This window comes from Lithobates pipiens, unplaced genomic scaffold (genome assembly GCF_037356315.1).
Source record: "Lithobates pipiens isolate NorthernLeopardFrog02 unplaced genomic scaffold, aLitPip1_a1.2 Scaffold_22, whole genome shotgun sequence".
Taxonomy (NCBI): domain Eukaryota; kingdom Metazoa; phylum Chordata; class Amphibia; order Anura; family Ranidae; genus Lithobates; species Lithobates pipiens.
The window spans coordinates 242,008,559-242,032,222 of NW_027507784.1; the positions used below are offsets into that span (position 1 = coordinate 242,008,559).

Sequence of the window (23,664 nt, forward strand, 5' to 3'; positions counted from 1 at the left end):
AGGGAAAGGCCCAGAAAGGTCTTAAATTTGGAAACCGTAATTGGTTTCCAATCTCTGGCAAGGGAAGGCAACTGGGGATTAGCGGCGATGTGTTGACCAGCATATAAATTAGTTTGGTCTACAATAGATCTATAGAGATCTTCCGTGAAATACAGCGAATAAAAATCAAGTGGCGTAAAATCAGCTGTTTCCACCTGAATACTGGGTTGGCCAGTGAATGGGGGAAGTACTGGTGCTGCAGAAGTGGTGGGCACCCTATTAGGATTGGCGAATTCTGCAGGAAGGGCACTATGGGAACGAGGGGCCTACCTTTGTCTTCTTGGTGGCAGCGGGACACTACTTGTGCTTGCCACCTCGCCAGCTTGAACTGCACTTATGGGACTCGCCACGTCACCACGTGTTACTGCAGTGCTGGATGTACGTCCAGAATGTACTAGGCTGCTGGTGCTTGCCAGTTCACCAGAAGGATGAGCGGCGCTAGTACTGACTCTCTGCTCCATACGAGGGACCTGTGGTTCTTTCACCTCAACAACATCAGAAGATCGGGGTCTGGTACGCCTGACCTTGGCAGGGACCTCACCTTCGTCGTCAGAGCTATCTGTCATGGAGCCTCTGTCCTCTACAGGATCGTATTCTGAGCCTGAATCTGACAGATAAGTGACTTCCTCTTCACTATCTGTCATGCTCAGAAACGTGTAGGCCTCTTCACTAGTGTACCTTCGCTTTGCCATTTTGGGCTCTAAATTTAGTGGTACACTAGTGAGACTCGCAGGTAAAAAAGCACCTAGGCTGTCAGCGACTGTATAAAACGCTACCAAAAAAAAAACTGTTAGCGATCGCAGGGATCAAGCCTGACTCTGCGAACGCTGCAGTTGTGTTTTGTAAGTGACAGTGATCGATCTATACTGCACTTGGGTGGGCTGGGCGGCAGGGCAAAATGCAGGTGCTAGCAGGTATCTGGACTGATCCCGCTAACAATGCGTTTTTTTGGAACCCTAACCTGCTGGGGATGCTAGTATAGATCAGATCAGATATTGATCTGTTCAGATACTATACCACTAAGGGAGGTGTATGCTTTGCGCGTGGGCGTTAGCGGTACTGGCACTAACCTAGAGCTGCCTGGGGCGACGCAGACGCTATCTGACCCTAAAACCTAATTGATATCACCCGCCGGGTGATCAGGAGGTTAAAACTTTATTCGGTAATAAATGGCAGGTGCCCTGATGCTATAAAAAGCAAACTAATTAACCAGCTTCACCCGTAACACTTATATGGTGATCACTGGTGAAAGGGTTAACTAGGGGCAATCAGGGGGTTAAAACCTTTATTAGGTAGTATATGGGGTACCTGACGCTATATAAAAACCTGACGGGGAACCTAAATGGCTAACCAACGTCACCAGTGACACTTATATGGTGATCACTGGTGAAAGGGTTAACTCTAGGGGCAATCGGGGTTAAAAACCTTTATTAGGTTGTATATGGGGGTACCGAACACTAAAAACCTGGCGGTGAACCTAAAAAATAGCCACCTAGCGGCACCAGTGACACTAATGCAGCGATCAGAAAAACGATCGCTTAGTGACACTGGCAAAAGGGGGGGGGGGAAAGGGTTTCCTGGGGGGGCAATCAAGGGGTTAAACCTTTATTGGGGGGGTAGGCGGCTACCCATGACCTAAAGGGGCTTAACACTAACTGCCCTGACACTTTTTACAGTCCCAACTGACACTAAATGCAGTGATCAGTGAATAAATGATCATTGCAATCTGTGACACTGTGACGGGGGGGGGGGGGGGGCAGGGGGTGATCGGGGGGTGACTGGGGTGAAAAGTGTTCCTATGTCTACCTACGTGTCAGTGTACTGTTGGTGCACTTGGATGTCTTCTCTCCTCGCCGTCCGGTTAAAAGACCGACATGAGGAGAGTGACACCACTTCCTCCTGCCTGTGTTTACACTTACACAGGCAGTGGAAGTTTCTCATTCGCCAGGAGCGATCGCGAGGGGTTGGCCAGAAACCAACGGCCATCCCCTCATCCCGGATCGCTCCTGAAGCCAAATAAACCGCCGCAGCCAGCGGGAGGGGGTCCTATCTGCTGGAAGGCAGGCACGTACGGGTACGTGCTTGTGCCTGTCCGTGCCATTGTGCCGATGTATTATTACATGCGGCGGTCCTTAACTGGTTAAGCACTTTTTCCCTCATAAAGTTTTCAACACTTTATCCTATGGAGGAAAAATTTACTAAGATGTTGAGTATACCAGCAATTCACGCTGCTATATGCTCTGTGAATAAAAGTTTGACTTGTCCGGTTGACAATATGCAAATGCTTTAGGATCCAACTGATAAAAAAAATTGGAATTCCTGTTTAACCACTTAAGCCCGGAGCATTTTGCAGCTAAAGGGACCAAGCCCCTTTTTGCGATTCGGCACTGCGTCGCTTTAACTGCAAATTGCGCGGTCTTGCGATGTGGCTCCCAAACAAAATCTGCGTCCTTTTTTCCCACAAATAGAGCTTTCTTTTCATGGTTTTTGATTACCTCCTGCAGTTTTTATTTTTTGCGCTATAATATTCCCCAAAAATATATAAAAAATTTTTTTTCCTCGGTTTAAGCCGATACATATTCTACATATTTTTGTTCAAAAAAATCGCAATAAGTGTTTGGTTTGCGCAAAAGTTATAGCGCCTACAAAATAAGGGATAGTTTTATGGCATTTTTATTAATTTATTTTTTTACTAATAATGGCGATCAGCGATTTTTTTTTTTTTTTTATTGTGACTGCGATATTATGGCGGACACGTCGGACAATTTTGACACATTTTTGGGACCATTGGCATTAATACAGCGATCAGTGCGATTAAAAAAGGCGACCGACACAGCTGCTCTCTAACTAAATGGGTTGTTTAGCCTGCCATTGGGAGAACTAGGCACAATTGTTACACAATACACAACTTTTAGTCCCGCCCCAGGGGGGCGGACCCTGTGCTATCAACCCTCCCCACTGCTCCCAGCAGATTCAGTTTTTATTTTGCGTAGTAAGGAGAATGACCTAGGAACCCTGCGGGCCCTCTCGGTCCATGTTTTTTGCTGCAGGTTTGATGTTTTTTTGCACAAGATAGATCTCAGGATCTTTCATCAACTGCCGGCTGGGTGACATGCTGGTTAATGATTATCCTTGTAGTCTCCCCAGTCCGGCCATCGAGCGTGAGCAGGCCGCAAATAAGGCTCGGCAGGCCACGACATGCCTCAGTTTTCAGAGGTGGTCGGTGAGCTTCAATGCTCCGGGGTATACATATGACCGGGCTACTGCTGTCTGGATCACAGTATACCGGGCCAGCAACTACCCTGTCACTGCGCAGAAGTAGGTCTGTGATGGAATCTCTCCCAGCTCTTCAGGACTGGTAAGTACGGCTCTCCCTGCTTTGGTGGGGTGAGCAGCTGGGCATTCCGATTCGGGACCACCTCATCTCCCTATCTTCTCTCCCAAGTCCCTATCTGCCCTCCTTCCCCCCTCTGAGGGAGGTGGCTTTCATGCACTGCGTGCGGTGTGTGTGGGTTCGCTGGATTCTCACCTGTGGGGGCTCTGTGCGGCTGGCGTTAGTCCTGGTCCCGGTCTGGGGGGTCCCAAAAGGGTCTGTGGAGGTTGTTCTGCCTGTAGGCAGGCAGCACTTTTCTGGGTTTGTTCTGTCACCGCATGGCGCTCTCCGGTGGCCATCTTGGATGTGGGAAAGCCTGTATTCCCCTTGTGAGCTTCTGCAGCCATCTTCTTTAGGATCTCCTATTAGTTACATTGGCAGCCATTTTCTTGAAGCTTGAGCGCTCTTTTCACCGCAGTTCTCTTGTGGCAGCATTACATGTGCTCTCACTTGCCATTTCCTGAGTCCCCTGTGTGTACAGGACGCTGGATGGCTCCTTGCTGAATGCTGAAGCTGGCTCTGCAGAACGTTTCACCGCTGTTAAAAGCAGCTGCTGCTGACAGTTTTCTCCTTTCTGCAACTAGGAACCTCCTAGGGATTACAGCCACTGCTAGTGGCATTCAGAGGCCCCAGGGTGGTGAGTCTAGCACTAAGTACCCCACCCACGTGGCGGCGGCAGCAGGAGGGTGGGACCTTCACTGTCCTAAGTCCCCTTGCAGGTGGCAGACAGGCTAGGGTCAGCATGGCTTCAAAAACTGGTGTTTCTTCCCTTGAAATCTAGGCTATTGCAACTGGGTAACCTGTGGATGGCACAGTGCACTCGGGCACCCTGACGGCGGTCCTTGACGCTTTTGTTGCAACGATAGGGGCGGTGCGTGGTAGGAAGGGTGCACGTAAGAGGCCCCTGCCGTCCTCTGGGGAGAGCTCTGATGCAGACTCGGGCCCTACTGTGGCTGGTGACCCCTGCTCTGACCTATCAGACGAGGCTGACCAGGACCAGGCACTGGTTGGAGCACTTGCGTAATACCCTGAAGATTCAGGAGCCAGCGGATCCCTCTGCTGATGTACCGGTCCCTTTTGGGTCCCGCAGGCCAGCACGTTCACCTAAGGTGTTCCCGTATTTGACTTTGACAAATTCATCTACAGGGAATGGGGTCGCCTGCAACGGACCTTTGCGGTCCCCAAATATTTGGCGGTGCGTTACCCCTTTGAGGAAAGCCTTCTCAAAAAGTGATCGGCTCCTCCGGTTGTAGACCTCCCTGTATCTAGGTTAAATAAAGTAACCACGATCCCGGTTGAGGGGACTCCTGCATTCAAGGATCCCGCGAACAGGAAAGCCAAGGCGGTGGCCCGTTCCTTGTTTACGGTTGTGGGCCTGTCAGCCGTGAGACCTGTACTGGCATCCGCTCTGGTGTCGCAGACACTGGGTGGGCAAAACTTTTGCACCGCGAATTGGGAGAGCGGAACGCCTCCCCTGTCTGCGTGGAGCTAGCAGACCAACTAGTGCAAGGCCTTAAGTAAGTTTGTGACGCGGCCCTGGATACTCTCCCTCTGTTATCCAAGGCTTCAGTGTCAACTGTGGTGCTGTGGTGCCTAATTTGGCTAAAATGCTGGTCTGCTGACCAGGCATCCAAGAAAGCCCTGACAGATCTTCCCTTCCTTGGTGAGCAGCTCTTTGGAGCCTCGCTGGATGACATTATTAAAAATGCCACTGGTGGTAAGAGTACCCTACTCCCACAGGCCAGGAAGGCTAAGGAGCCTCTCCGCAAGCAAGTGCCCTCTTTTTCCGCTCACAAGCGGCTTTTTCGTCCGTCCGATGCTTCGGCAAAACGCCCCCAGCCCGACAGGACGCCCACAGACTGTCAGAAGCGTCCCTGCAACCACAAGCCTGCGAGCAAAAGTGCTACCGCATGAAGCTGAAGGTTTGCCACCACCCAGTTATCGGGTGGGGGGTCATCTTCGGGAGTTTGCAGCCCGGTGGACCTCCCGTTTATCCGACCAATGGGTCTGTGATCTGATTTCCACAGGCTACAAGATAGTTTCTCTCTCGGCCGCCAAACAGATTCTTCCCCTCCCAGCATACCCGTATTGTCGGCTCGCTGGGAGGCCCTATTAGGGGCGGTAAGGGACTTGCTGAGTCAGGGGGTGATTGTACCGGTACTGGAATCGGAACGCTTCCAGGGGTTCTACTCAAATCTGTGGTTGCCAAGAAGGAAGGGGTACGTCCAATCTTGGACTTAAAAGCCCTCAATCACTTTGTAAAGGTGCAGAGGTTCAGAATGGAATGAGTTTGCTCAGTTGTCGCTGCACTCCATAAAGGGGACTTCCTGGCGTCTTTGGACATCCTGGATGCTTACCTGCACATACCCATTTGCCTTCGGCATCAAAAATTTCTGCGTTTGGCAGTAGGGGAAGCCCAGTTTGTGGCTCTTCCTTTTGGCCTGGCATCAGTTCCCCGAGTCTTTACCAAAGTACTGGCTCCAGTATTGGCATTGCTGAGGCAGCGCTGGATCGTGATCGTGGATTACCTAGACGATCTCCTCCTGAGAGCATCTTCTGCCTCAGAACTAGAGGAGGATGTGGTGATCACCATGCAGACCCTGCAAGAATTTGCGTGGCTGTTGATCCCAAAGAAGTCGGTGGTTGTACCAACTCTGCGTCTGGAGTACCTGGGGTTGCTGTTGGACTCCAAGGAAGCAAGGGTTTTTCTCCCCTCTGACAAAATGCTGACTCTCGGGTCTGCGTTCAATCTACTGATGAAATGCAAGTGGTTGTCGCTTTGCATGCGAGTGCTGGGACTCATGGTACGGCCTCCTTTGAGGCAGTATCTTATGCCCAGTTCCACACCAGAGTCCTGCAGAAAGAGATATTGACAAAATGGGACAAATCTCCTTTGTCCCTGGATCAGCAGATCCAGATGAGCCAACCACTCAGGGATTCCCTGATCTGGTGGTTGAGGTCCCCAGTGATTCAGTCCGGAAAATCGTTTCTTCCTCCAAACTGGACGGTGATCACTCCGGACACCAGTCTGTGCGGCTGGGGTGGAGTGTTGGGGTTTCAGTCGGCTCAGGGCCTCTGGTCGACGGAAGAATCCAAGTTGCTGATCAATCTGCTCGAATTGAGAGCAATCGGGCTGTGCCTCCACACCTGGTCGACGGGTCTTCAAGGGCATCCGACCAGGATATAGTCAGACAACGCCACGGCTGTGGCGTACATAAATCACCAAGGGGGACAAGAAGCTCAACTGCTGCTCGGGAGGTCGCTCACATACTTCGGTGGGCAGCGCGACACGTTCGGGCCCTGCCGGCCATTTAAATCCCCGGGGTGGAAAAATTGGCAGGCAGACTATCTGAGTGGTCAGATGCTGGACCCAGGAGAATGGGCGTTGCATCTGGAGATATTCCAGCTGCTGTGCCTGCAATGGGGCACTCCAGATGTGGATCTCTTGGCCTCCCGTCTCAATCGGAAGGTGCAGAGATTTGTGTCCAGGATGAGAGATCTGTGGGCAGATGCGTCAGATGCGCTGGTGGCTCCATGGGATCAGTACCAACTGATCTATGCCTTTCCTCCACTAAAACTGTTGCCACGTCTACTTCGCAGAGTGGAAGCCGAGGGTATTTCAGTAATCCTGGTTCCCCCAGATTGGCCTCAGCGGCCCTGGTACACAGACCTGGTGCGTCTGGTGGCAGACGCTCCCTGGTGATTGCCACTGCGGGAGTACCTCCTGTCTCAAGGTCCAATCTTTCACCCTGCTTTACCGTCGCTGGCTTTAACAGCATGGCTATTGAGAGCCAGGTGCTGAGCAACCGGGGTCTGTCGGACTTGGTGATTCCAACTATGCTGAGGGCACGGGAATCTTCACGGATGATATATCATCGTACCTGGAAGGCCTACATCCCCATGTGTGAGGACAAAGGGTGGCATCTGCGCTCCATTTCTATATCAAGGATCCTGCTGTTTCTTCAGCATGGAGTGGACCAGAAATTGGCGTTGAGCACCATTAAGGGGCAAATTCCCTGGCTGTCTTTTTTTTTTTTTTTTTTGTTTGTTTTTTGAGCGACCCCTGGCGTCTCACTCATTAGTGAGTGCCTTTGTTCACGGGGTACGGCATGTAGTCCCTCAGGTGCGTCCTCCGTTATCCCCATGTGATTTTTACCTGGTGTTGTCGGCGCTTCAGAAGCCGCCGTTTAATAATATCAGGGAGATTCCCTTACTGACCTCTTCACAGAAGGTGGTCTTTCTAGTGGCCATCACATCGGCCAGGAGGGTTTCGGAATTGGCAGCCTTGTCCTGCAAGTCGCCTTATCTGGTCATACACAGGGATCAGGTGGTGTTGCGTCCGCAACCGTCCTTTCTACCAAAGGTGGTTTCAGCTTTTCATATCAATGTGGACATTGTATTACCATCGTTGTGTCCTAAGCCGAAGCACCCCAAGGAGGTGGCCCTTCACGCTCTCGATGTGGTTAGAGCTCTAAAGGTGTACTTGTCTGCCACAGCTCCCTTTCGGAAGTCAGACTCACTGTTGGTTTCGGTGGCTAGTCCTAAGAAAGGCATGGGGGTTTCATCGGCCACCATTTCCAGGTGGATCAGACAGATTGTAGTCCAAGCCTACACCTTGAAGGGGCAGGTGCCCCCCTTTCCAGTCACGGCCCACTCTACAAGAGCAATCGGAACGTCTTGGGCCTTCCGACACCAAGCGTCTGTCGCTCAGGTGTGTAAGGTGGCGACCTGGTCGTCTGTCCATATGTTTACCAAGTTCTACAAGGTAGACGTCAGTGCATTGGCTGATGCTTGTTTTGGCTGCAAAGTTTTGAAGGCGGCCGTGTAGTTGCAATTGTGTTTTTTTCCTGTTTTTTTGATAAAAATGCAGTACTGTTTTGTTAATGCACTGTTGCATTACTTCCGCAATGTTGCGGTCTTGGGGATCACTCCTGTTGAGGATACCCGGTTATATGATGGAGTTTTTCCACACACTCCTGTGTTTCTTTTTTTTTTCTTTTTTTTTTTTTTTTGTGGGTTTAGTTTCACTAGTTCCCACTTGCCATGGTGGATTAAGTTTTTATGCTTTTTTTTCCCCCACCCCTCGTTTGGCACTGCTTGGGGTCATCCCATTTAGTTGGAGAGGAGCTGTGTGGGTTGGTGAATATAAGAGAAAATAGGATTTTTGTACTCATCGTAAAATCCTTTTCTCTGTAGTTCACCGACCGACATAGCACCCACCCCTCCTTTTCTCTACGTTCTACTGCTTGTTGATGTACTGAATCTGCTGGGAGCAATGGGGAGGGATGATAGCCCAGGGTCTGCCCCCCATGGGGTGGGACTAAAAGTTCTGTGTATTGTGTAACAATTTTGCCTAGTTCTCCGAATGGCAGGCTAAACAACCCTTTTAGTTACAGAGAGGAGCTGTGTTGGTCGGTGAATTATAGAGAAAAGGATTTTACGGTGGGTACAAAAATCCTATTTTTCTCCTTGGCAGGTTCAGTGGCTCAACCTACAGTGGTGACAATTGGTGTATGTCAGTCCTTGAGAGATCAATTGAAACAGGTGTTCAAGGTGTTCAAGGTTTTCCTTGAACAGCAGGTCCAGGCGTTAGCTGAGCTGCAAGCAGCTTTGTGTTTTGCAATTGATGCAATCAGAGATTCTATTCAAGCCTCTTGCTTTATGCTTGGGTTGGTACATATGTGTAGAATCTTATGGTTTGAAAAGTTAATTAGCTAAAGCGCCATGCAAAAAGCTCCTTGCTGGTTTTCCTTTCTGTGATGAAACCAACCCTGATTGGTGAGGATTTGGACAAATCTATCCAAAAAATATCAAGTGAAAAAAGTACCCGTTTGCCAGTAAAGAAAAAGAGTAAACCTCTCTCATTCAAACGGGCTCTTTCTCCAGAGTCAGGGGCATCAGCCTCCAGGCAGTTGCGACAGCCTTCACAGTCATGTTCAAGAGGTAAACCTCAGGGTCAACCCCAGGGACAAAAGAAGTCCTGGGGGAGGAAACGCACAAGACAGAACGCTAAAGCCTCTTTATGAAGGGTTGCCCCCGCTCGCTCGAGGTGGGGGGGGGGGGGGGGGAAGACTTCTGCAGTTCTCAAAGCTCTGGCAGGAAGAATTTCGGGACAGATGGGTGGTCTTCACAATAGCTCTAGGTTGCAAACTAGAGTTCAGAGAATTCCCGTCTCCTTGTTTCCTCAGGTCAAATGTCCCTAAAGATCCAGAGAAAAGTCTCTTTCTAGTGTTAGACAGGCTTTTGTCGCAAAAGGCGATCATGGTGGTCACCATGGAAGAGCAGGGGTTGGGGTTTTATTCGAACCTTTTCATGGTGCCAAAAACAAATGGAGATGTTAGACCCGTTATAGATCTCAAATATCTAAACTGATTCCTCAATATCTGCTCTTTTTGCATGGAATCAATCTGATCAGTAGTCTCCATCCTTCAAAGGGGAAAGCTTCTGGCATCAATCGACATCAAGGATGCATACCTGCATGTTACTTTTTTCCTCGCTCACCAGAATTATCTGCGTTTCGAAGTAGAAAAACGTAATTTTCAATTTCTCTCACCACCAGTGCCTCACTCAATCCCAACCCTGCCCTGCCCCTAATTCCACCCCTAGACATGCCCTCATAAATGATCTCATGAAATGACACTTAAATGTTTTATGCAAAAATAAGTTGCAAAAATATTATAAGTAAACGACCGCCGGCTCCTGTTTAACCCCGCCGGAGGTGCTTCCCCCCCCCCCCCCCCCCCCCCCAGGCAGGCAGCCCTGCTCGCAAGCCCTCATTTTACACTTGCAAAATGCGAGTTGGCAAGTAAGTGGAAAATTTGAGGCTGTAAACCCGATTCATGAAATTTGAGCTGGGCACATGTATATATGTAGTGTTTTGTTATCTCTCTTCAAAGCACTATGTTCCGTAGCGGTCTCCTGCTCAATTCTTCTGTTACCAGGCTGAGAATGTCTGACAAGTTCTCAGACACATATGATAAAAGCAGCCTGGGTTTTGTGTTGGGGAGGAAGCTATAATTTACCACAGAGCTGAACAATTCAACAAACAGATCTGAAATTTTCTACCTATGAGAAGAGGGTGTGTGTGCCTTTCCTTAAATCAGCTGGTGAAAATCGCCTAATACGATTGGAACTTTCTAAACCGTATATAAAGATGAAGACCGCAGATATACATGTAAAACTTATGTAGGGAGATTTGTTTGATCTCTGTATCATCTGAGGCTGTTCATTTCACTGAGTATGCAGATGAAATTCATAAAGCTTTAAAGGAAACCCCGAATGGGAAAAGTCCGGGTCCGGATGGTTTTTCAATTGGGTACTATAAGAAATTTAAAGAGCAATTAGCCCCGGAATTATGTAACTATTGGAATAAATTAGGGGAGAAGGAGGACATGAGGAAAGAATCACTGTTGGCAAATATAACGGTCATTCCAAAGCCAGGGAAAGATAAATCTATCTGTTCCAACTACCGGCCTATAGCATTGCTGAACACTGATATAAAGCTATATGCGAAGGTGTTAGCAACAAGAGTGAAAAATCTTATGCCTGAATTAATAAATGGAGATAAAGTAGGATTTGTACCAGGCAGGGAGCGCCGAGATAACAGTTTGAGAACTGTTACTCATGGGTAAAGATAAGGAAAACAAGCCCCCAATTATATTAATATCGATCGATGCCAAAAAGGCATTCGATCGAGTAGATTGGTGATTTATAATGGAAACCCTTCGGAATACAGGCCTGGGTCCAAAGATGCTGAAATGGATAAACAATTTATACACACTGCCAACAGCCAGAGTTGGGGTAAATGGGAGTATGTCATCCACATTTGAGATGTTAAACGGGACAAGGCAGGGTTTACGCACACGTTATAATTTCCCATATCCTTGTATGTTGTGTTCTTTAGACACTGACACACGTACACCTATACATGTTGAACTGGATGGATTATTGTCTTCATTCAACCTTACCTACTATGTAACTATGTAGCTCCTGTGACTGGAGAGTGGCCTCTTCATCAAGAGGTGTTTCACAAACTTGTGGGAGACATGATAAAGCTGCATGATTCTGGATAAAATGAGAATCACAATTTTTTTTTGCTTAAAATAAAGATCATGATTTTTTCTGAAGAACTTTTTATTTTAAAGATTTACAACCTCTGAACATTAGGTTATCAAACAAGATGGCAATCAAATAAGACATAATACCCTTTGCTTCAATCAAATTTAAAGAAATGTAATGAAAAATGTAATGTGTAAAGAAATAAGAAAATGACCATTAAGTTATATTGGGATCTTTTTTTTTTTTTTCTTTTTTTAGCACTCTGATACCAATTACCAATATCTATGGCAACTTTCAATGGTACAAAGCATTGAAAAGTTATCTTACAAATGTATTTATTTTTGGTCTTTTTTCATTGTGAAACATTTAAAAAAAAAAAAAAATCAATGAACAAAGGAAAACAAAAAAAGCTTTATTAATAGTTTAGAAAATAGAAGTTAATAATAAAAAGCAGGCACATGGTAATTAAATGGAAAAGGAGAGTAAGGAGTTTATAAGGTTAATTTAGAGTAACTTAAGGGTTAATAAGGGGTTAATTTTTTTTTTTCTATTTGACAAGGTTGCTTTAAACTGATGACTTAATTTGCGACTGAATTTCATCCCTTTGATCTGTAAGTGAACAGAAAGATGCAATGTTTATTTTTATCTTTCTCAGCACGGAGCAGTTTGATAAACATTGTTGGCTGCTTTTTTTGTGAGCAGGAAACTGCTCTGCATTTGTTACATGAATTGTGGAAATGCTGTGTTAAGATTGTGTGGGGGGTTGAATCGAGATTGCAATATTTTAAGGCTGAATCGTGCAGCTCTAGGACATGTGCTGTAGGATATAATGGCATCCAGACACAACCACAAACTGGACCACTTCGGGGATACTTGAGCTTTTGAAGTAGATGTCCTAGTCACTCTGTGGAATCAGTTCAACCTAATTTATGCTTCCACTTCTTTCATGCCACTGCCTCGTGTGTCTGCTTAAGAGGGTAGAGAAAAAAGGCATTCTGGTGATACTCACTGCACTGAATTGGGCCAGATATAAGACAAACTCTTAATGGACTTTCCATGGGCCTTACTGGACCATCCAAGCCCTCTTCTTGTAGGGTTAACCACTGCACATGGAAAGCATACATTTTGCAGCATGAAAAGGGAAAGCTTCATCCTTGATATTACTCTGTGGCATCGGTGTTATACTTCCTTCAGTCAGGACTGGTCTTGATTCCCTACCCCTGAGTCAGGTCTCTGCCTCAGCAAGTTCTCTTTCAGAGACCTTTCACTTCCCACTTCTTAGTCAAAGCCTATTTTCCAGTGTCCAGAGGTGGAGAAAAACACCATCTAAGCATTAACTCTGGTTCCTGTGATGTATTGTTTATGTCCTTCTGACATTTTTACTGAGCAGGAACATAAATATGCTTTCATGTCCTACAGTGCTGTACACAGGATTTTCAGTCCTTACCCTTGGACACTGGCCAAAAGAAGGCTGCAGGGTTACCCCCCGTGCAACTCTGCCTACTCTGCATAACCTCAGATTTTTGTTAGTTTCTTTAGGCCTGCCTCTTTCCTATTGAACTTCTCTCTCTGATTATTTATATCAAGTCTTCAGGCTTCACAATGGCTACTTCGGCTCCTCATGCAGCTTCTGCATTAGTTTACTCCTTGGCTGTGGCTTGAGGTTCCATGCCCTGCTTAATGGAAGAAGTTGAGTCTGCCTGTAATGTGGCTGAGTGCATTCGATCCTGCTTATAGGTACTTCCCATGGCACATAGTGCAATGCATGGAGTTAGCTGCAGAGTGACGTAGAGGCCTGTCCCTGAAGACCTCTGTGTGCCTATCCTGGAGAAGGAAACAAGGATGGGGTCTGACCCCCTTTTAAAACTGCCTGTGTAAAGATAGTTCAATGGTGAGTACATGGCAGAAGCTTTTAAAACATTCATGGTCAGAGTGCCATGGCGCTTTCAAACCTTTCTTGACCTATTTAAGTGGCCTCCTAGTGTTTGTTTGCTATGTTGCCCACTGCTGTTGGAGCAGTTGGACTGCTTTTGGATGTCCCATGGATACATGGCAATGCCCCCCCCCCCCCTCTGTTCTTGTACTCTCCCTACTGCATGCTACAAAAATGAGGATAGATGGGAGTGGGAGTTGAGAAATCCAAATTAAATCAATATTTGTTGTGACCACCCTTTGCCTTTGAAACAACATTAATTCTAGGTACACTTGCACACAGGAACTCACCAGGTAGGTTGTGTCAAACAACTTGGAGAACGAACTACAGATCTTATCAGTCCAGAGTACCTGCTGCCATTTTTCTGCACCCCAGTTCCCATGTTTCTGTGCGTAGTCGCTTAGCCTTGTTTTCATGCCCAATTCTTTGGCTGCATCAAAAGGCAGTTTGTTCACAAAGGACTAGAGAACAGTACAATAATGAGTGTCTGCAGGCAACAGTGAAGCATGGTGGAGGTTCCTTGAAAATTTGTGGCTGCATTTCTGCAAATGAAGTTGAAGCTTTGATCAGGATCAATGGTGTTAGCAATGCTGAGAAATACAGGCAGATGCTTATTCTGCATGCCATACCATCAGGGAAGCATGTGATTGGCCCCGAATTTATTCTGCAGCAGGACAATAACCCCAAACATGTAGCCAATGTTGTTAAGAACTGTCTTCAGAGTAAAGTACAGGAGTCCCGGACATGTGATGGTTTGGCTCCCACAGAGCCCTGATCTCAAAATCAAGTCTGTCAGGGATTACAAGAAACAGAAGGATCTGAGGCAACCTACATCCACAGATGATCTGTGGTTAGTTCTCCAAGATGTTTGGAACAACTTACCTGCCGAGTTCCTTCAAAAACAAGTGTAAGTGTACCTTGAGGAATTTAAGAATTGATGCTGTCGGTTTGATTTTGCTTTCCCTTCTGTTCACTAACTTTTCATTTTGTTAATTGATAAAAATACTATTAACACTTCTATTTATGAAAGCATTCCTATTTTACACCGTTTTTTTCACACCTGTCTAAAAAGTTTGCACAGTACTGTACACTTTTTCTATGGTTGGTCAACTCTAAATCAATTTTTCAGTTCAAACACAAAATGTTTGGTTGTGTGATCTGTGTTTGACTTAAAGCGAATTTCCACACAAAAAATTAAACTTCCGCTTTAAGTGATGGTGACCCCCTTCCAGCTCCCACTTACTCCACGGCGCCAGAAGGAAGTTCACCCCCCCCCCCCCCCCCCCCGCAATCTTCTGGGACACATCACAGGTCCCTGGCGATTGCCTGGCCATGCGCAGTGTGTGCCGAGCGCCCACAGTAAGAATGCAAGCGTTGTGGAGAGGATGGGTAGAGGAGCGGGGCTTTGTACGCCCACATCGCTGGACTGTGGGACAGGAGATTATTAAAAGTCAGCAGCTACACATTTTGTAGCTGCTGATTTTAAATGAACTTTATTTCTGCGGAACTCCACTTTAAGTCCGGAGCATGAGTCACTAATTGAAAATTTGCAATTTTCAGCTCTAGAAATGTTTTATTTATTTTATGCATTGGGAGAAGATTTAGGCATCATACAGAGCCCAGACGTATTCCAGTAAACAGGAGATGGTCTCTGGAAATGAATGAATGCATTGAAGATGGTGTTTTAAAGAAGTACAGCCAAATCTTTTTTTAGCTGTACTTTTATGGATCACAGGTGTGCAGTTAATTTTGCACTCCTGTGACCTGTTTTCAGCAGAGATCCCTGAACCGACAGCCGGCTCAGCCTCTCGGCTGAGAGGCTGAGCTGTCCGCTCCTGCCCCCACCCAGCACTCCAGTGAGCACAGGGGGATAGGGCAGAGAGTCGCTGACTGACAGTCAGTGGCTCTCTGCCCGGGGAGTGAAAACTGAGCGATCAGTGGTGTTCTATCACTCGGTTCTCATTGTAGAGGCACCAGGGGACAGATGCAGCATTGGACCGATGCTACATCCATCTAGGTAAGTATAAATCTGAAAAAACAAAGATAAACCTCACTTTTAATCCTGGGTAATACGGTACTAAAATGTGGTGCAAGAATCCTCTAAATTATATTAGATTGACATCTGCAATTTATAACTGCAAAATAAGTTTTTTTGAAAATATATTTAACCTTGTTATAATGGCATTGCTACAAGTTGCAGTTACCTGTGTTGGCTTACTTATGCCCAACTTATTATTTAGAATATAGCTTATTCATCTACAACATATCACTCCGCATATTTCCCATATGGCTTAAGGTATTGAAACTCTGTTTAATGTGTTCTTGTTTCACTCCTCTTTACAGGGTGCCAGTGTAAATGTGTTTCGGGATGTCACATTCTACACATACTTTCTGCTAGTCCTGGTGGAGCTTATATTGGCTGCATTCCCTGACCAACCGCCTCTCTTTTCCGAAACAGTCAATGACCCTGTGAGTGATACAATTTCTGTTACTATTAAACTTAAACTGGCAGCCCAATTCTAGCATTCTGCTGTGTGTATGGGGTACCCCAGAAACTTTTATGATGGCAATTTTTTGAATACGGTATCTATTTTACTATTTTCTGAAATAGTTGTAGACTGTTATTATGATTATTATTTCTAACTAATGAGGTTGCTTAAATGATTTGTGCACTTTGTATGAGAACTCTGCAAACACTTTCTCGCAGGCTCAGGAACTGCTGTAGAAAAAAGAAGCAGCTAGCAGACACATGCTGGTGTGCAGCACAAATTCACTGAAAATGGAGGGCAGGCTGTGGCTGTGTTCATGCTGTGCAGTCAACTGCTTCTACTTAATCTACTGATCTATAATGAGGCCCTGATTCCAGCTAGACAAAAACAATGCCAGCACTTCTCATAGATTTTATTGCCCCATGAAAGGAATGTACCTGTTGTGGTTGTTGTAGTAAACCATGCATATACAAGCCACCAAATGTGAAGTGTCCCTATTGGCCATCAAAGCACTCTATTTCTACCATGAATGGCAGTTTGAAGCAGGGGCGGATCCAGGGGCATGGGCGCAACGGGACAATTACCCCCTCCGAGAAAGTGAGTGGGTGGGCAGGTGTCGCCGCGAGTCAGAGCCGGCGGGCGGCTCCACGGCTGAGAGCACGGGCGGCTCTGTTGAGAGACAGCGGGTGGCTCGGCTTGGCTCACTGACAGTGTGTGAGCGGCTGCTGGCCAATCAGGGAGCCGGCGGGCGGGGGAGAGGAGAGATGACCTCATCTCTCACCGCCAGGCACCCGCCCTGCATCCCTGCAGTTCCGCCCTCACTGTGCAGTGTGCAGGCAGCCGCGACAGCAGAGAGATTACTTCATCTCTCTGCTTCTTGACTGGTAATCTGCTGCCTGGGACAGAGCAAGAGACAATCTGCATTGTGTGGCATGGGACGTGGCAAGTGACAATCCACATCGTGTGGCATGGGACGTGGCAAGTGACAATCCACATCATGTGGCATGGGACGTGGCAAGTGAAAATCTGCATCCGGTGACGTGACAAGTGACAATCTGCATCTGGTGACAGGCGACGTGGCAAGTGACAATCTGCATCTGGTGACGGGCAACGTGGCAAGTGACAATCTGCATCTGGTGACGGGCGACGTGGCAAGTGACAATCTGCATCTGGTGACAGGCGACGTGGCAAGTGACAATCTGCATCTGGTGACAGGCGACGTGGCAAGTGACAATCCGCATCTGGTGACAGGCGACGTGGCAAGTGACAATCCGCAACATGTGGCAGGTGACAGCGGCAGGTGACAAGCTCGGGGCTCCCACTGATTCTGCATTATGGTAAGTTGAACCATTAAATTTTTTATAACAATGTAATAATAGTAATGTGCTTCAATCATCCTGACACCATAACAACCATGGCGCCGTGATGATTGAATCGCTAACGCCAGCAATTTCCCTAATAAATTTACCCCCAAAAAACATATTTTCCGGCAGTGCCCCTCCCGAGACTAGGCTCTGGATCCCCCCTGGTTTGAAGAGAAGTCAGGTCCCAGTAATATGAAACTAGGCAGCACTTTCACTTTTCAACGTTTAGAATGGCTAAAGGTAAACATGCTTAATTCATTTATATAATTTACATACATTTTTTGTTTTTTCAATGCGTCAGATTGCAAAAGACGTGTCTATTTCTTACTGACTTTAAATTTTGTAGTGCAATTTCTTTTTAACTAATTGAACAAAAGAATTTAGATAGTTGGGTTATACCGCTGCAGGAACATTGTTTTTTTTTTTTGCGAGTGTCCTAAGAACGGGCATTGTCAGCTCTGTACAGAAGGCTATCAAATCTTTGCTAGGCTTATTTCTTTCTCTTGTTTTTGGATGTCCTCTACCATTTACTTCAATCAACGACATCCTGCTTGAGCTGGTCTCTACATTACTGTATAGCTATCCAGATTGGCTTTTTTACAGCCTGGCTTTGAAAAGCTGAATTTGGACCTTGCTGGACTAGATGCGTGAGGCTAGTCTTTTATGTGATCTTTGGACACTGGGCTCTGCATTGTGGCTTTTTCCAGAAGTGAGTGTACTGGTACGTGCTAGCAACAAAAAACTCTTCAGGTCCAGAGCTGTGGCATAGCCCCAGTAGTGCATGAGCCATCTCTGGAAACTCTTTGTAAACTCTCAATGAAGACATTTGCCCATGACAAGCACTGTGATGTCACTTGCCACTTGTGGCCATTAGTAGAAATAGGCCAATATTTACTTTAGTGACCTCATGGCGCATGCGCGATTTGCCCCTCATTCATGTCTTGCTCGCTGAGCCATCAGTCAATACATCCTGCGCCACTGTGCTTTTAAGAAGGTGTGGACTTCCTTCCAGGCTCACCTGCTCTCTGCCTATCCAACGTAGGAATTGCTCCAAGGACTTATTGGCTCGTTCTGCGGCCCCATTCAACTGCGGGTGATACGCAAAAGAGAACGCAAGCAGGATTCCCAACTGTGCACATAAGGCTCGCCAGAACCGAGAGAGAAACTGACTGCCCCTATCCGAGATCATCACCTTGGGTAGCCCAAATGGAAGCCAGTTCCTTAGAGGTGGGCAACTTCTTAAATGGAATGCAATGACACATCTTTGAGAACCGGTCAACCACCATAAGGATAACAATGTTGCCTTGGGAGTTGGGCAATTCCACAATGAAATCCATAGACAGGTGAGTACAGGGCCTCTCTCCATTGGGTATGGGTTGTAGGAGGCCCACTGGAAGGTGTCGTGGAGTCTTGCTCTGAGCACACATGGCACAGGCAGCTACGAAGGCAGAAACATCAGCCCGCAGACTAGGCCACCAGAATTATTGGGAGATGGCCCGAATGAGTTGATTCTTCCCAGGGTGGCCAGCTGCCTTGGGAGAATGGCAAGTCTGGAGCACTGCAGTACGGAGACTCTCTGGGACAAAGCAGCGGTCACAAGGTTTATCAGGAGGAGCATGGACCTGAGCAGCAAGAATTTTGTCACCCAAAGGAGAAGTAAGACTAGTGCGAACCATAGCCAAGATACGATCAGGAGGAATCATAGGAACCGAAACCGACTCCGACTTGGAAGTGGAGGAAAATTGTTGTGACAAGCCATCAGCCCTTAAATTCTTAGTACCGGGTAAGAATAAGACAATGTAATTAAAGCTTGACAAGAAAAGAGCCCATTGCGCCCTTCTGGGAGGTGTCGCTTAGCCTCAGACAGGAATGTAAGATTCTTATGGTCAGTAAGAATAAGAACGGGCACAGTGGTACCTTCAAGGAGATGTCTCCATTCTTTCAGGGCTAAAATGATCGCCAACAGCTCTCTGTCACCAATCTCATAATTGCACTCAGCAGGTGACAATTTCTTGTAAAAGTAGCCACACGGATGCATAACGCGCTCAAAGTTAGGACGTTGAGACAGAAGGGTGCCAACTCCCGTCTCAGAAGCATAAACTTCTAGAATAAAAGGCAACGTAGGATCAGGATGTGCCAACACAGGAGCAGAAACAAAGGCAGCCTTGAGAGTCTCAAAGGCCTTAATGGACTCCGGAGACCAACTCTGTGGGTTACCGTCCTTTCTGGTCATATCAGTCAGAGGCTTGACCAGAGACGAGAAGTTAAGAATAAACTTCTGATAGTAGTTGGCAAAGCCCAGGAAACGCTGCAGAGGACGTAAACCCATGGGTCGAGGCCACTGTAGGACTGCCGATTAGTTTCTCTGGGTCCATCGAAAAACCAGCAGTGGAAATGACATAACCCAGGAATGTAACCTGTTCACGATGGAACTCGCACTTCTCCAGTTTACAATAGAGATTGTTCTCTCTTAGTTTCTGAAGTACACGACAGACATCTGTGTGGTAGCTCTCCAGGGACTTGGAAAATATGAGGATATCATCGAGATAAACCACCACACACAATTACAACAAATCTCGGAAGACATTGTTAATAAATTCCTGGAAAACTGCCAGGGGGTTACATAGGCCAAAAGGCCTTACCAGGTATTCATAATGGCCTGTTCTGGTATTAAATGCAGTTTTCCACTCGTCGCCCTCCTTAATGCGCACAAGATTGTATACCCCTCTCAGGTCAAGCTTTGTGAAAACCGTTGCTCCCTTGAGGCGGTCAAATAACTCCATAATCAATGGAATCAGGTAGGCATTCTTAATCGTGACACGATTGAGACCCCTATAATCTATACAAGGTCTCAGTTCACCGCTCTTCTTTTTCACACAGAAGAAACCAGCACCAGCAGGAGACGAGGACTTGCGGATGAAACCTCGGGAGTGCGTCAGTAACATACTCCTCCATGGCCTTATCCTCCAAGACCGATAAAGGGTAAACCCGGCCACGAGGAGGTATGGCACCAGGTTGACCGTCAATTGCGCAATCATAAGGCCGGTGTGGAGGCAAACTACCAGCTTGACCTTTATCAAAGACATCGCCATAATCACGGTACTCCTCCGGCAAGGAGGGGAGTAAAGCGGTGCACAGGACCTTGGATACCTTCAGGAAGCATGTCTCACTGCATTGTGGTGACCAGGAGAGAACCTCAGCACGGAGCCAATCAAGAGGGGTTGTGCCTCTGTAACCAAGGATAACCATAACCAATAACCAGCGGAAATCTGGGTGAGGAAATAACTTGCAATTGGATTATCTCATGGTGAAGAGCACCTACGGCCATGGACAACGGAACCGTCTCATGAGTCACATGGGCAGGCTGTAAAGGTCTCCCGTCAAGAGCCTCAATGCAACTGCAGCGGAATCGAGTGCTGCGAAACAAATGCAGTATCAATGAACAGGCCTGCAGCCCCAGAGTTGATTAGTGCCTGTATCTCGATGGACGACTCAGCCCAAGAAAGGGTGACCAAAACCAGGGGCTTATCCTTCTGGATAACTGGGGACAAACAACGCCACCTAAGGTCTGTCCATGACAAGACCTCAAGGTTCGGGCGTTCCCTGGACAGGTAGGACAAGACTTCAAAAAGTGACCTGCCTGGCCACAATAAAGGCACAATCTCTCCCTCCTCCTAAAAGCTCTCTCATCCACAGAGAGACGCGTGAAGCCCAGGTGCATGGGTTCATCTTCACTGACCAACTCGGTACCAGGAGGCATGGGTGGTGAGGGAGGCATGGGTGGTGAGGGAGGCATGGGTGGGACTACAAAGCTCGGAGGCAAACTTACAGGAGGCTTCTGCAAGCGCTCCTTAAGAGAAAGTCTTTCTCTGAGTCTGGAGTCAATGAGGATGGCAAACGAGATCAAGCTCTCCAGCTCAGTGGGTATATCTCGGGCTGCTATCTCGTCCTTGATGGAATCCGAGAGACCATGAGAAAAAGCAGCCACGAGGGCCTCATTGTTCCAAGCAACTTCTGCTGTCAGAGTACGGAATTCAATGGCGTAGTCGGCAACAGTTCTCGTACTCTGTTTGATGGACATGAGGCACTTGGCAGAAGAAGTGGAGCCTGCGGGAACTCAAGACAACAGGTTTTTGCATCTCCCATAGAGGGTTAGCCCAGGCCAAGACTCTCTCAGAAAGCAAAGATATCACGAAACCTACTTTGCTTCTGTCCGTGGGAAATGCCTGGGGCAGCATTTCGACGTATATCTCAACCTGATTGAGAAACCCTCTGCATTGAACTGGATTGCCCCCAAATCGCTGGGGAAGTGGAGCAGAACCAGACATACCTCTTATAGAGGTAATACTCGAGGCGGGTGCCTGCACAGAGACTGGCACAGCAGCAGGGACGGCCTGCAACTCAGATTGTTCCAGAGCAGCCACCGTGGGGGATTCCAGGTGAGCCGTGTGATTCAGGAGCGTTTGTAACGCCAAGGCAAACTGATCCATGCGGATATCTTTCTCATCCAATCTGATAAAAATATTACCAACAAGTGGATTGACTATCTTCTGAATTCATGGCCTTCGCGTACTGTCAGAAACCATGAAACAGACTGAGATAGAAGTACAATCAAATCACACTTGTCTATTAATGAAAATAAAAAGGTAAATAGAAAAAACCGTAGTCAAGCATAGCCAGAGACCTGTAGCCAGATCAGGTAGTCAGCCAGTCCAAAGTTCACTAACCAGATCGGGTCATCAGCCAGGCCGGAAGTCGGGGATCCAAGGAAAGCAACCACAAGCAGGATAAGAAGCCAGGTGGGATGTCGGCAAGCCAGTCTTGAAACAAACAGCAGGAGATGGTTCCCTGTGATGTGACCAATGCGATGGCAAATGGAAAAGTGAGCAGGAAGGCTTTAAATAGGCAGGTCAGACGAGCATCATCGGGAACAGCTGGTAACTGTGGAAAGAGAAGAGAGCTGGCAATTAGCCGACAGCTGAGTGGCCAGCCCCGACAGTACCCTAGTGATAGCTGAGAGAAAATTTTTTTTTTTTGTGCTCTCCATAAAATACTTTTTTGCAGTAGTTTATTGGGTACCCTTTTCCATAATTCAACTTCACATCTTTTTTTTTTTTTTTTTTTTTTTTTAACAGTTTGTGTTTTTTCTGACTTTTAACTGCTAGCCACTCATGAGGCTTGGCAGCTGTTTAGAAGGGTATTTCCCAGAGGAGGAGCCAAGCCTTCTGCTTTTGAAAGCCCTGTGTATGCTGACCGCTCCTAAACTCAACTCCATAAAAGCTTGTGTCAATGTACACATAGGCTTTTAGCAGAGTTTATGAGCTGCTATGGTTAAGTGAGGTTCAACCCCAAAGTCCCCCCCCCCCCCCCTTGAATGCGCAAGAATCCCATTCAGTATAGAAACATTTTGACCACCAGCCTGGGGGAAATACAAAACGTGGCAGGTTTGAAACGGTAGGTTGTCTCGCAGGGAAACCTTAATATGATTTAGAAGGCATACAGAGAAAAGATGTTTAATAGATTTGTTGATGTGATATTTGTGTTTTCAGTAAAAAATTTTCCAAGTAAAATAGAATTGCATTAAGGCTAATAATGATTTTTATCTTTCCTAGAATCCCTGTCCAGAGTCGAGTGCGTCTTTTCTCTCCAAGATTACATTCTGGTGGATAAGTGGGTGGGTACAATTAAAACCTAGCTTATGTGTTTTGAAACTGGTTCCACACATTTAACTACTGTTATCAGCCATAATATTCTAACCACCCACCTAAAATTGAGTATAACCCCTTTTTGCTAAAACAGCCCTGATCCATTGGGGCATGGACACCAAAGTAATATCCACATGAATGGCTGAACCCAAGGTTTCCCAATAGACCATTGCCCAAAGCATCACACTGCCTCTACCAACTTGCCTTTTTATACTGCACTCTGGTGTTATCTCTTTCTCAGGAAAGTGACACACACACACACCTGGTCATCCACATGATGTAAAAAAAGTCATTAATCAGACCAGGCCACCTCCATTGCTCCGTAGTCCTGTTCTGATGTTGATGTGACCATTTATAGAAGCTTTTGGCTGTGGACATGGGTCACCATGGGCTTCACAGCTCCATGCACAACAAACTGCTGCCTAATATATCCCAACAATTTTCAGATGCCATTGTAATGATATTCCCTTTACCCGTCTGTGGTCATAATGTTATATATATATATATATATATATATATATATATATATATATATATATATATATATATATATATATATATAAATGTAAAACAAATACTAAACCAATAAAGTGTGTTTGTGTATATATGTATGTGTGTGTGTATGTATATATACATACATACATACATACATACATACATACATACATACTCACTAATGCAGCCACCACATTGAATGACTGGT

At 46.7% G+C, this 23,664-nt stretch overlaps 1 protein-coding gene across 1 annotated transcript in view; it reads left to right on the plus strand.

Annotated features, from left to right (window-relative positions):
* Positions 1-23,664, plus strand: part of ABCC1 (ATP binding cassette subfamily C member 1 (ABCC1 blood group)) — an 852,279-nt gene that overhangs the window by 178,614 nt on the left and 650,001 nt on the right. The window contains exons 5-6 of the mRNA XM_077448931.1: positions 15,747-15,872; positions 22,869-22,930. Coding sequence (XP_077305057.1) covers positions 15,747-15,872; positions 22,869-22,930 — 188 coding nt within the window. The remainder of the gene's footprint in view (positions 1-15,746; positions 15,873-22,868; positions 22,931-23,664) is intronic.